The sequence below is a fragment of the Lissotriton vulgaris genome, chromosome 11, assembly GCF_964263255.1.
Source record: "Lissotriton vulgaris chromosome 11, aLisVul1.2, whole genome shotgun sequence".
NCBI lineage: Eukaryota > Metazoa > Chordata > Amphibia > Caudata > Salamandridae > Lissotriton > Lissotriton vulgaris.
In genome coordinates this window covers 156388527-156402821 of record NC_141699.1, presented here as the reverse complement: position 1 = coordinate 156402821, position 14295 = coordinate 156388527, and the positions used below count along the sequence as shown (strand labels likewise).

Below are 14295 nucleotides of genomic sequence, written 5' to 3'. Positions count from 1 at the left end.
ATCATGTGACTGAGCAATAGCTTACTTAATCTCCTCAATAGCTCCCAGCGCCTGGGAACCCATAGGGGTGATAAGTCGTGCTTTGCAAATATGGGATTTAGATTTATTTTGGACTCTTATGTTATGTAACGGTTTGGTATGTTATGGTTTGGTATGGTTTAGTAGCGTATAGTATGGTTTGTTATATTATGAAGCATGTAAGCACATGATTATCAATAAAGTGTCCTGGCACTACACCAGGATGTCCCACAGAGCGGTGGACAAATATCCTGAAGTAGAGCTCTTCATGAAAGAAGCAAGTTCATACCAGGCCAATTCACTGAAAAATATTTAGCAATAATCTCCAGTTAACTCCTATCTGGGTCTAGAGAAAGAAATAGAGGGAATATGTGTGTGTATATTTTTCTCTTTAAAGTTTGGGCTTAGTAAATGGAAAACATAAGGTTTCAAAAGGGGGTGGGGTCGCACACCACTCACTCACCAGCGGGATCGCCCCTAAGGACCATGGTCAGTGTCGTTTTGTATTCCGCGATGTATCTTTCTTCGCCATCCCTGTACACGTGTTTCGGGGTATTTACCCCTCATCAGCAGGGAATAGGCCATCTTCTTATCTTCTGGGGTTGCCGGTGGCTGCCAAATATTGCCAGGTCTAGTACCACACAGGCGCGCAGGTGCGGGGTCCCAGGCTCGTCAGCCCACAGCTCAAGGGAGCTTAAACATTTCAAAAGGGGGTGGGGTCGCACACCACTCACTCACCAGCGGGATCGCCCCTAAGGACCATGGTCAGTGTCGTTTTGTATTCCGCGATGTATCTTTCTTCGCCATCCCTGTACACGTGTTTCGGGGTATTTACCCCTCATCAGCAGGGAATAGGCCATCTTCTTATCTTCTGGGGTTGCCGGTGGCTGCCAAATATTGCCAGGTCTAGTACCACACAGGCGCGCAGGTGCGGGGTCCCAGGCTCGTCAGCCCACAGCTCAAGGGAGCTTAAACATTTCAAAAGGGGGTGGGGTCGCACACCACTCACTCACCAGCGGGATCGCCCCTAAGGACCATGGTCAGTGTCGTTTTGTATTCCGCGATGTATCTTTCTTCGCCATCCCTGTACACGTGTTTCGGGGTATTTACCCCTCATCAGCAGGGAATAGGCCATCTTCTTATCTTCTGGGGTTGCCGGTGGCTGCCAAATATTGCCAGGTCTAGTACCACACAGGCGCGCAGGTGCGGGGTCCCAGGCTCGTCAGCCCACAGCTCCCTTGAGCAGCGGGCTGACGAGCCTGGGATCCCGCACCTACGCGCCGGAGTGGTACTATACCTGGCAGATATTGGCAGCCATCGGCGACCCCAGAACACTGCCTATCCCTGCTGACGAGGGTTGAAAACCCGAAACACGTGTCCAGGGATGGCGAAGACAGCGAAGATAGCAAGATCGAAAGATGATGCATCGCGAACACTCTACTACAATGACCAGAGTCCTTAGGGGCAACTTCCGCCGGTGTGTGAGTAGTGTGCGACCCCACCCCCTTTTTGTAACTTAAAGCTCCCTTGAGCAGCGGGCTGACGAGCCTGGGATCCCGCACCTACGCGCCGGAGTGGTACTATACCTGGCAGATATTGGCAGCCATCGGCGACCCCAGAACAGTGCCTATCCCTGCTGACGAGGGTTGAAAACCCGAAACACGTGTCCAGGGATGGCGAAGACAGCGAAGATAGCAAGATCGAAAGATGATGCATCGCGAACACTCTACTACAATGACCAGAGTCCTTAGGGGCAACCTCCGCCGGTGTGTGAGTAGTGTGCGACCCCACCCCCTTTTTGTAACTTAAAGCTCCCTTGAGCAGCGGGCTGACGAGCCTGGGATCCCGCACCTACGCGCCGGAGTGGTACTATACCTGGCAGATATTGGCAGCCATCGGCGACCCCAGAACACTGCCTATCCCTGCTGACGAGGGTTGAAAACCCGAAACACGTGTCCAGGGATGGCGAAGACAGCGAAGATAGCAAGATCGAAAGATGATGCATCGCGAACACTCTACTACAATGACCAGAGTCCTTAGGGGCAACTTCCGCCGGTGTGTGAGTAGTGTGCGACCCCACCCCCTTTTTGGAAAACATAAGGTATTAATAGGCGTGAGTAAAACTGGTCTCTCTAGACAAAGGTATGAATAGTGTTTGTACTTCTGCTAAATACGTGGATAGCTTAATAATTCTGCCTAACTGAATCCTAGTCACAAAATTGCAATATCACCCAAGTTCCAAAGCTAATGTTGGTAACGAAACTGATTGCAGATTTGATAGTTTGAAGCTAACTTCTTGACCGATGTTTTGGTGTTTTAGAGCATTTAGCAAACATTACAGCCAAATGAAGTGCCTAGTTTTCGTTTTTCTGAACGAGATCAGGCTTTCTGCAGCATAGCGGTCAAAGATCGGCACATCCTTTAAGCTGACCACGTTTGTGTGATTTTAAATTATGTGGTTTAATGATCCTGCTCCATATAACTGAACCCCACGCAGAAAAAGAGGTTGTTCTTACCATGGTCCTGGAAGGGGAGAGTAATTAATGGTAAATACATCTGTCAAGAATCCAGGGGCATTGGAGGTCTCCTCTCCCTTGTTTTCTTCCCGTTTTTCATTATACTAAAAGTAAATAACAGTATGTTATTCACTATTAGTGTAATACAAAATGGAACACAGTGGAAGCTCGAATGGGACTTTCGCTGGCACCTGAGAAGTGAAAAATGATTTTAAATTTATTTTGGGTGCATGCTTGTATGTGAAAGTGTTTGTGAGAGAGTTTCTGTATCTCTGATCATGCAGATCTGCCTATATGTCTAAGCATGGGTGTGTGACAGAGAGAGAGAGAGAGAGAGAGAGACAGTGACAGGTAGTGAGTGTTAGTGAGGTTGAGTGCCAGTAAGCGAGTAAGAGTAAGTATGAGTCGGTGTGAGTTCGAATTAGACACTTAGAGTAAGAGTGACTCCTAAAGAAAGAATGTATGGGTAAAAAGTGAGAAGTGAGAGTGAACATTTGTTTTAGTGAGAATAAGTGAGTGTCAGTGAGTGAGCATAACTGAATGAGTGAGTGAGAATGAGTGAGTCAGGGTAAGAGTGCATGTAGGTGAGCATGAATTAATGACAGTAAGAGTAAAGTGAGTGTGAATGAGACAGTCCGTGAGTGAGAATAAGTGAGACTAAGTTGACAGTAAGCGAGTGTTAGAGCGGAAGTATGAGTCAGAGAAAAGATGATAGAGTGAGTGCAAGAGAGTGAATGAGAATCAATGAGGGTGAGAATGAGTAGAAGTGAGGGAAAATTAGTATGAGTGAATGTAGGTGAGATGGAGTGAGAATGTGGTCTGCTTGCAGGTCTACCATAGGCCCTGGCATACTGAAGGCAATTCTGGTCTCATAGAGGCACCGTTGCAAAACACTGGTACTAGCAGACTGGGTATAATTATTGGCGTAATGGGCACCTATGATAAAGCGTTGGTGCTGGCATGCTAGAGGTAGTTATTGGCATGGGAGCGAGCCACTGTAAATTCTTGGCGCTGGCTGACTGGAGGGAATTCTTGTCATACAGGAGGAGGACAAGTGTGGCATATTGCAGGAGACAATCATGACAATAGGCTGACCCGAACATTCTGATGTCATTTTGACATCAGGATAACCTATGGAATATGGACAGTATTGATGGCAACATTCTTTCAGTAGCATGTAATTTTTGACATAGGGCGGCACCCCTAGCGCAATGTGGAATAAAAGAAGGGGTAAACTCCTGGAGGCGGTCAGTTTTCATATTTAATGAGTATATTTTCGAGGCCAGGGCACTTTACTAAATACATGTGAACATTGTGGTTTGCAATGCACTATTTGACACAATGTTTTCAACATTTTCTCCGGTGGGGGACGAGAATGTCCTTTCAAGAACAGGTCTGGCTCACTCGGTTCGCTCAAGAGCTACAATCCTGACAGTATATTCACATGAACTGCAACTTGACATAAAATTACTAGCAGTTGATGTTTATAACAGATGATCACATATTGCACAGCCAAACAATCCAAATAGTGGGTAGTTCAAGAAAAATATGTGCAAGACTGTTGCGTGGACACGCTGGTTTTATTCCTTGTTTCCAGCATTATGTGCATGATGTGTGTGCCAGAAGACATTGACACTTTTCATTTTAGCTGGGGTGTACGGTTGTCCACTGCTCAGTTTCTGTGGCCTTTATATTTCAAGGTCCTTTTTGGATATCATGTGATGCAATGCTGTGTGCACGTGGTTATGGGAAAATGTACTTACTCCATCTGGCCAGGTAATATGTTTGTGCACTCCATGACATGGATGTGTTGTTAAAGTGGCAAATAGTTTAGTTGAAGATTTAGTGGATCGGCAATCCTTTCATAGTCAAAATCGAGGATTTAGTTCGCTCGGACTATGAAAGAGCTTTTTCTCTCCTCCTGTTACTCACGAGTAACCTACACCTTTTTTGGTCTCACCTGCCAGGCATCTTTCAGCTGTCTGGTAGATGAAAGCCTATTGTGGACATACAATAGGCTTTAGCCCAGCATGTTGCTTTATTTTGTTTGCCTTTGCTTTACATTTTATTGGCTAGCTTTTATTTGTTGGCTTTCCTATTCCATCTTGTGCTTGCACCCCCCTCCCCATTCAACTGTTGGTCTCTCCCCTGGCGCATAAGGTCTCTCCCCTGGCGCATAAGCTCTTCACCATCCTTTTGATTGGATGACTTGTATCCTTCCAGTGCTCATATTAGGGAGCTGTTTTTTTCTTTTTCTTTCAGCACTCCATAAGACTGCATATGTTTCCGAACTCTTTCCCTTGTGTGCTGCTTCTCTTCCCAAACACCCACCCATGGGCTTTCCATTTTACTTCCTCATACCTCCTTTTAAAGCTCCCTATTGCACATTGCTGCTGGGTTGTCCTACCTTTCAAAAAGTGCTTTTACACTTGTCAAGTTTTTTTAATGTATCCATCCATCTTGGATCAGTAAATAAACTAGTGTCAATTCATAGTCGTGCCCATGCATGATGACGGATGGGCAAACGTATGTCATCGCGCATGCATGTGCCTTCCAACTGCAGCGGTTATATGACCGCAACTTTTTTTTTCTTTTCTTTTTTTTCTTATTGTGGCCGATTCTGCACAGCATCGGCAAACAACGTTAGCACAGCAATAGGTCCAAAATGTCAGATTTACTTGATTTGCCAATGCTTGTTAACTGTCTTTGTTAGATATGACCATTTACACTTGCCGTTAACAACTTCGTCAAGCTTTTTATTTTTATTTTCAGGTTTGCCAAATATTTCAAGCTTCCAGATGGAAGAGAGGAGCGGACACTTATTAAAGCCTATGGAATACGTTTCGATATTCTAGTCTTCGGCACAGTAATTATTTCTATCTTCCACTGCAATGCACTAATACCTTGATTTTCCTTAATATGTATGTAATGTAATGTATGTGGTATTTGTATAGCATGAACTTCAAAGAAAAGGGAATGTACTTTATTCTTTGGGATTAGGGGTGCCGGCAGTATTTGTTGTACATACAGCACAATAGGAGATGTATTTGTTTAGAAAGATGTGGATAAGAAAGATAGATTATCATGATGATTTGTGTTACTTGTAAACAAAACTTATGTTGACATTTGCAAGAATTTATTTTCCTAATCTAGACAGTGATGAAATCGGAAAAACACTTCTCATGCTCTGGTAGATTTCAAAGGTCACCACCTCCTGAGCAAAGGAAAACATTTTGTCAATGTATTGAATTTTGTTTACATTATTTTTAAAGGTCTTTTAAAATGTAGGTAAGAGAAGATGTAAGATTCAACAAGAGGTTTAAGACTAAGAGTGTCAGACCAGCACAAATTCGAGAAAGACGAATTCCTTGAGGCCCCACAAATCTCTATCTTGGGACTCCCAGCAAACTGTTTAGAAACCGGAAACAGTTCGCTTTAAGCTCTGTAAGGAAAAGAGGAATTGAGGAGAAAAAACCCTTCTGTCATCTTCCAGCAGCTCAGCCATAAATTGAGTTCCCTGATGTCCTGCAATAAAGTAAGTCACTTGTGAGGAAAACCGAGGACAATAAGAAACAAAAAGAATACAGGGGAGAATAGATGACAAATCCATGTATGGGATACCTTGTTGCAAAGAAGGAATTAAATGTAACTTTTAATTTCTGTGCAAGATGTTTTTGAAATCTTTTGCCTTGATGCTGTGCAAATATGTTGGCCCATTTCCCCTGCAAGATATCTTGGCCTAATATTTCATTCGAGTATATTTGGGACACCCTATCATTCTATTTATCATTCAGACCAGGAAGGGGTTGCCTGGGTATGTTCAGAGGGTGGTGGAATCCGTCAAGCGATTACAAGTCTTCTTTAAAATTGAGAACTTTAATTGCAATTTTAATAGTGGCAGAGATGAGAATATGGCTCTGATTTCCAGTACATTCACTGCTTTATTTCCAACTTCTGATCTGATGTAAATGCATCGGAGTTCAAGTTGATGACCTCGAGCCAAATATTAACCAGAGAACCTTATTCTTATTGTGGAATTTGACATGATGCCCACAAGTAGGATAAACTAGGACCACTTTGATTTGGATCAATTGAGCAGTTCATCTCCTCAACTCTTGCAAGCACCTTACTTGGTGAATATCCTGTTATGTTGGCAGGGAATACCCAATAGTGCACTGTTTCGTGTCAAAATGTAGGCTAGCGCCAATGCTAGTATGAGCATTTACAGTGCTGTACAAGTAGATATGGATAGTGCAACTGTAAAAACGCTAAAACTTTCAAAACAAAAAAGCCAACATTATGGGCTTTCAAACGGTTTCTGTCCCAATTACTAAATAGTGCTTCCTTTCAGTGGAAAACACAAAGTAACTATTTTTGCCGTCCAGCACAGCACTGCCTGTGAGCCGTGAAGTGTAAAAAAGGGAAATAGAAAATCTTATTTGTTTGCAAAATGCATGTTTTAGGAACGGTATGCAAAATCTATTTATAAAGTGCCAATTAACTGGTGTCTTTCGGTGCCGCTATCGCAGTGTAACATCCAAGGCGCTCAACCTTGCACAGCACCTTGGAGTGTGAGAGACGGCCTTGCTTAATGTAAAAGTGAAAATCTCAGCGATTCAGTGTCATGAAGTTCTCCCACCATCTAAAAAAGAATCATTTATTTTACATGCATTGAACAGTTGGCATGGAAACCTGCTTCCACCCACCCATAAAAATGGTTGTCAGTTTCATTAAATTTGAAATCAAGAAGTCCGGACCAGCACTGTGAATATTCAAACCTGCAACTTGTGGGTGAAACTCACATTTTCAGCATGCATTCTCTAAAAACTATGGAGGAATTTCTTTGTGATGGACCGGCACACTAGTTCTCGCTGGGGAAGGCAGTATTTGTATTCGGATTACCCATGCTACCTGAAATGTAAACAAATTACTAGGAGGCACTAAAAATGTTTTACTACTGAAGAATATGTTTTTACACTTATTTAACTATTTGTGTATTATTGAATTACTTCTGAACCAAATACAGTTCCTGCCAATGCCAACATATGTTTTGCAACTTAAATTGGTTGCTTCCTCAGGGCAATTACATCAAGAAAGTAATCTAAGTTTAGAAATAATAGTTTGATTCCAATTCTAGTAACAAAAGAAAACAAAAGAATGCTGTAAATGTCTTTCACAATTTCAGAGATATTGACTATTTCAATTCCACAAACCTCAGGCACTGAGATGTTACTTTAAAATAATTGCATTTGCCAAAAAATTATCCGTTCACAGTAAAATTGTTTCCCAAATGACATCATTTCACATTATATTACTTTGGCAAATTTAAAATAGGTTTGATAAAAATGAACAAAGTAATTCATCATCATCATCATTCCTTTGGAAAGAACAGCTGCTTACTTTGTTCTATTTTTACAGTTAACCGTTTTTTGTCACCTTTTAGGTGTCATTTGGATTATTTCATAGGGAATTCCTACTATACAAGACTTTAAATATCCAACTTGCTATATTTAAGTGCGGACTTAGTGCTTCTCTGAATTCATCACTTGTAAATGCATGTTGTTGAATTAGTTAGGATTTCCAGTTTACCTTGACCCCATAAGTCATGACTTAACTATCAGCGATCATATTTCTCACTCCTCAAACATATTCTAATTTGAAATTATATTCTTGTATTGGACAACTGCCTTGCTGGTCGAGGAGTAGCTCTTCCTCTCTTTTTGTAGAAAATAAACCCACCAACAGTTGATGGTCAGTTTGCACAGCAAACACCATCCCCCAGACATGCTGGCAGAAATATTCAATTCCCCAGCACCACACCAATGCTCCTTTTCTATTGTCAAGTAATTCAATTATACACCCCCTAAAGGTAGGGATGCAAACACTATAGTTTCTATTAGCCTCATATGTTCTTATAAGAAAACTGCCCCAAACCAACATTACTAACATCAGTCATGATAATTGGTTAAACGGTTGTAAAGCTGGTGCTTTAGTTTCTCAAATTCAATATCATATTTGTCACTCCACTGATACTGGGTGTCTTTCTTCCACAAGGCGCATATATTCACAGTCATATCAGTTAACATTAGTATGAATTTTGAATAATATTCAACCACACAAGATTTTTTTTAACTGATCCTTATCTTTGAGGTCTGGAGCATTCTTGATGGGCAACATCAAAACCTTTAATGATGGCTACACCATTCACACTAATGCTGTAACTTCTATAAGCAAAACCAAACGGGATGATGGACGGAGCATTGACAATGCAAACACTCCCCCCCCCAGTCAACTGATCTGGGTTTAATCCATCACCGTTCTTTAGCTCACTCCGCCACCCCAGTTCAGACATGGCCATATGCAAATCAGTCTGACCCTGTGCCTCATGGCAACAGTCCAGCCCGATCTGCCAAGCCATGTCTTCCCTGGACCGGAATCAAGCTTCCCAGGACAGGTTTCTGGCATTACAGCAGTCTTCAGCCGGGCTTGCTTGAATCCAGTGGCAAAGAGACCAAGGGACTCACGTCTGAGCATACCCTGCCAACTTCTATAAGCAGCACTTTTTGCACTGATGTTACATTTCTCCTTAGTTATGGGCAAACCACTGTCCTCTAAAATGGATAACACTTTGAAAAACTACATCAAGTTTATCATGCATAGCTCGGAAAAACGAAATAGTGTATTAAAAATATGTGGTACTGTCTGTGTTCTTCAACAACTGATACATTGCCCTCTGATATACGTTTTATCTTATCTTATCTTAATAGTCATTTATTGAGCGCACGTACACCCTTGAGTTTCTTGGCGCTATAGAGTCAAGACAGCAACACCATTCTTAAGCATAAGCCTGTTGGAATAGCCAAGTTTTTAAAGATTTTCGGAACGTCAATAGATCCTTGCTCTGTCTGATATGAAGGGGGAGAGCATTCCAAAAGGAGGCAGCCAGGTGGTGAAAACAGCTGCCACCCTGGCGTTTTTTTTTAAATGAGGAAACGTTTACAAGAAGTAGATGTTTAGAACGTAGGTTGCGCGAGGGTGTGTAGTTGGTAATAGATTGCCTGATAAATCTAGGGCCAAAGTCATGGAGCGCCCTAAAGGTGATACATCCTGCTTTGAAGGCAATCCGCTGGGCCACTGGCAGCCAGTGAAGTTTTTCTAGCCCAGCTCTGATTGATTGCCACTTTGGTTGTTTCCAAATCAGTCTTGCCGCCTGGTTTTGGACAATCTGTAAGCGTTTTAGTAGTCCCACCGGAAGACCTAAATAAAGACTGTTTGAAAAATCTAACCGGGAGAGGACAAGGGCAATCACCACTTGAATGAGAGCAGAGTGTGTTAATAGATGGGCAATCTTTCTAATCTTCCTGAGTTGGTAGAAACTAGCAGAGACTACCGTTGCCACCTGTCCTTTGAGGGATAGATCCTCATTGAGTGTAATCCCCAAGCTTTTTACCGATTGGGTCTTTGTAGGGGGGGATCCCATGTCTGTTGGCCAGCACAGTTGCCCCCAGCTCAGTCCACTTTCCCCAGGCAAGATCAATTCTGTCTTGCCTGGGTTCAGTTTAAGATGGTTATAGGTCATCCACTTTTGTATGTGTGACATTTTGGCTGAGCATTCGGTTGCGGAGTTTGGGGAGTTTAGAGGGATGATCAGCTGAAGATCATCAGCATAATTAAATAGGGTTAAGTTGTAATTTTTTAAGGAGTAAATCAGTGGACGAAGATAAAGGTTAAATAATAAGGGGGAAAGTGATGAACCTTGGGGGACACCACAGGTCGATGACATCTTGGGGGCTGTATATGATCCCAAACGCACCGATTGTGTGCGGTTTGTGATAAATGAGGCAATCCAATTCCGAGCGGGTCCCCTGAGGCCAGCCTGTTCGACACGGTTGATCAAGATGTTATAGTCAACCGTGTCGAACGCGGCCGACAAATCAAGGAGCACCAGGGCCTGGTGGATGCCTTTGTCAGCATTAGATCTTAATGTGTCTTGAACGGCCAGAATGACAGTTTCGGTGGAGTGACCTGGCCGAAATCCTGCTTGGTTTGGTTCCAAGTATTCAGAGCTTTCAATGAAATTGGAAAGACATTTGGAGACATGACCCTCCAGAAGCTTAGAAAAAAAAGGAAGGAGGGAAATGGGTCTATAGTTAACTAAAGTTAAGGGATCAGCTCCTGGTTGGATGCTGTTACCAACCCAAATGTCACCCATTTGTATTGAAACACACCTTCTTGCATTATGAAGTGTGGTAAAGGTTTTGATTCATCATGCAGTGTGCAATTTGGTGATAAGATGATGTTAGATCCAAGGTAGAAAGAAGTTCAGTAGCCCAAATTGCCATCATTAGTTTTCCATTGTTGGACAATGGATAACTGTTCAACCACACATATTCGTTCAGATCTCTCAAGTTGTTATAAAGTCTCTGTTTCTCATTTGGCTTTTGTGCTAAAATGACAGGAGACAACTATTCCGAGGACTTTGTTCTGAATGTCCTTCCCAGCATAACTTTTACAGTTCTTCTTTCAAATCGTTCCTCTCAGATAGGAGTACATTCGGCAACTTATGAATTTTTTTTCTTAAAACAGATTTTATTTGTCAAATAGCACATATAGAGCAGAGCTCTGTACCCCAGAAACTTCTGCATAAGAAACGTACATCGTTCTGACTGACTGTTTACATGAGCAAAGCAAGGAAAAATGGAGAGCAATACAAACAAGTAATTAACAGAAGAACTATAACCCCCATCGCACTAACGTCCACTCCGGAGCAGCAACGCACCTTTTGAATTTTGGTTTGGATACCACCTTTGACAATAATTTTGTGTACCAAACCTTTAGCAGAAAGTATAAAGCCGTTTTTTTCTTTAAATCTTTATTACATTCATTTCCCTCTTTTATTGTAGGTATGGGATCTTCATACCCAAAACCTGTTTAGGATGAGTAGGATTGAACATCCACTCCAAACAGGGATTTTCAGGTGTCTGTAAATATATCACAGATGCACTTGTCCCATCCATGGCAATCAAAAGAAACACATATTTTAAAGTATGTGTGCATTTTTTCAGTCTTATGAGTTGCTTTACCATTACCTACTCTTATTATAACATGGGTTCTTGTTCCTTAATACTGTTGCTCGCTTATATAGCTAAGAATATTTCCCTGCTTGCTTTTATAGTCTTAAAGGTTTCCTATACTACATCAGTAAAGTTTTCCAAGCCGTTCTAAAATTGCTGTTGCTTTAATGGAGTGGAGTGCAGATGCTGAACAAGGTGGAGCCTTGTGCTAAGTCGTGTTGAAACGCATGCTGGTTTCAGGCAGGCTGACCGGCCCCTAAGCAGTGACCGTGGATCTCCTCTCACTGATGGGGGGGGAGAGGGGCTGAGAGGATCTTCACTCTGGGTCGGGTGAACGTATGACCAGAAATGGTAGTTTGAGGTTGCGCAGGCAACACTGCTGCTCTAAGTCACAATGAGCAAAACAAATAGGTTCACGGTTTTGCTTGATCTGTTTCGCCTGACACCAGCTGTGGTCTGTGCAGGTAACAGCGGTGGGGCGGTGGGACTGCGTTGGATTTCGAGGGAAAATTAATTATTTAATTTTCCCTTGCCAACGTCACTTGAAATCCCCCTCCCCATGTGCTCCACCGCTGTTACCTGCATGGACCCAGCTGTCTGACACACATCCCAATGTACCTTCTAACAAAGGTCTTATTTTCCTCTTATGCCTCAATGTTTCTTGACCTCCCATCAATTGAAATTAGTGAGACCACAGCGTGAGCCACCGTGCACCTAATTGAAGTGCGCACTCTCTTTTGATTTCTCCATTCATCGCCACTCTGAAATCTCGTGTCCAGGGCGAAAATGATGGCCACAGATTAAAATAAATCACATATTTTAATCAAACACATTAGGTACATCATATAATGAAGCGTCTCCTCATGCAATTGCCAGTAAACTAATAATCACAGTGACCCCTTCAGATTCCACGTTCCTTTAGACCCACATTATCCATAATATAAGAACACTTAGATACCATATAAACATTATTATAAGAACACCTAAATATATAAAAGTTATGAGCATGGGAGCCTGTATTGCAGAAGTATAAGCTAGGCCAATCAGATTTAGCAAAAGCGAAACCTGGACTGACCATGCACATAGAAGCAGAACTACAATTAGTTTAGATCATGAAACCTGCAGCTTTTAATTAAACTAATTTAATTAACCTCCATTTTTAATTATTTAAATGTAACCATCAATTATTGTAATTTAAATTTTATTTTATAATTTGCATTGCAATAAGTTTACTTTGATTGTTACTATATTTTAACAATTGTTAGATGAGTTTGAAGAAGTAATCCTAACTCTTTAAAAAATTAATGAAAATAATCTAATTTGTCTTCGTTCTACTTATTCTACTTACCGGACTATGTACTGTCTGTTGAAGTGCTTGCCAAATAGATAAAGAGGGAATAATCTCTTTAATACCCATTGAATGTGCACACATGTAGCACCCAATTGACGTAAAGAGGGTGCTACTAAGCATGGGTGTGCCCCCCATCCATATGAGGAAAAGCTGTTGTCTGTGTGCCTGTGCCATATTACAGAAACAGTCCACCTATGAAGTGGCACACAGTTAGTGTGAGAAGTTAGCCTGGCGTATGATGTCCACTAGTTCTAGTGGGCACCTTGCACCAGTCTAATCGACCCTTATTGATGATGGTTGTAAAGTCAACCTTATAGAAAGCTATCCTAGTGGTAGCATGAACCAGCAGTCTTCAGGCAAAGACTTCATTCAGGAGGCAAGTTAAGACTTCAGGAGGCGAGTTAAACAAGTTGTTTTACCATATATAACTCCTTGAATACCAAATGAAAGGACACCACCCAAGGTATATATCAAATATATATGTATTTAATCTAAACACAACCCCTCTGCACTCTTTATGAGGTCATAGGTCAAAATACAAGTCGCACAGTCAATATACGATAAGTTGCACAGTATACGTTATGCCCTAGGGGCCTCACAAACCATTTTTTTAAACATATTTTATTGGTTTTATATATTCATCATACACTTGACCATTGTCATGAGTCATCAACATGAATCAACCCCTCAAGAATCTACTCCCCCCTTGCCACCTATAATCCATGCAATATTAATATCATAGCATATGGTACTGACGAGTGACACATGGTCATACTACAGCCCTTAAATTGCCAAACCTAAATAACAATTAAAATGAATCTGTGTTATAAACCCCCCTCCCCCTCCCTCCTCACCGGTGTGGGTTACTGCACTCATTACAGTCCATTGTGTGTGACAGAGCAGCCTCAACTGACAATATCCCTCCTTGCACCTGTATTACCAGGGGACCCCCACCTAGCTCAGAACCCTCCGCTCACTCTGCCTCCGTCCATTACTCCAGTAACGCCTGTACCAATGTTTCCCATGCGTTTGCTGACTCTAGCATCTTTTCATTATTAAGCCGTCTCGCCTGTTGATATCTAAGCACACTCTTGCTTCCTGCCCATTTAAAAAACTCAGCCTTCCACTTCCCACCCGTAGGACCTTCTTTTGCCTTCCAATGCCTTGTTATTTCCCTCTTTGCTAGTATTAACCCCATGTCTACAAATTTGGTTATCACCTTGGTTTTAGATGTGTGGGGAAACCAGTGCAGTATACATGTGGCTATGTCTAAAGTCAGCTGTCGCTCCGTAAGCGTGTTCAGTGTGTTCCCCACTTCTACCCACTAGTCTCTTAA

The 14295-nt window shown here is 42.2% G+C and overlaps 1 protein-coding gene across 1 annotated transcript in view; it reads left to right on the top strand.

Annotated features, from left to right (window-relative positions):
• The window catches only part of LOC147679441 (P2X purinoceptor 7-like), a 317897-nt gene that overhangs the window by 226217 nt on the left and 77385 nt on the right, over window positions 1-14295 (top strand). The window contains exon 9 of the mRNA XM_086943009.1: window positions 5307-5400. Coding sequence (XP_086799135.1) covers window positions 5307-5400 — 94 coding nt within the window. The remainder of the gene's footprint in view (window positions 1-5306; window positions 5401-14295) is intronic.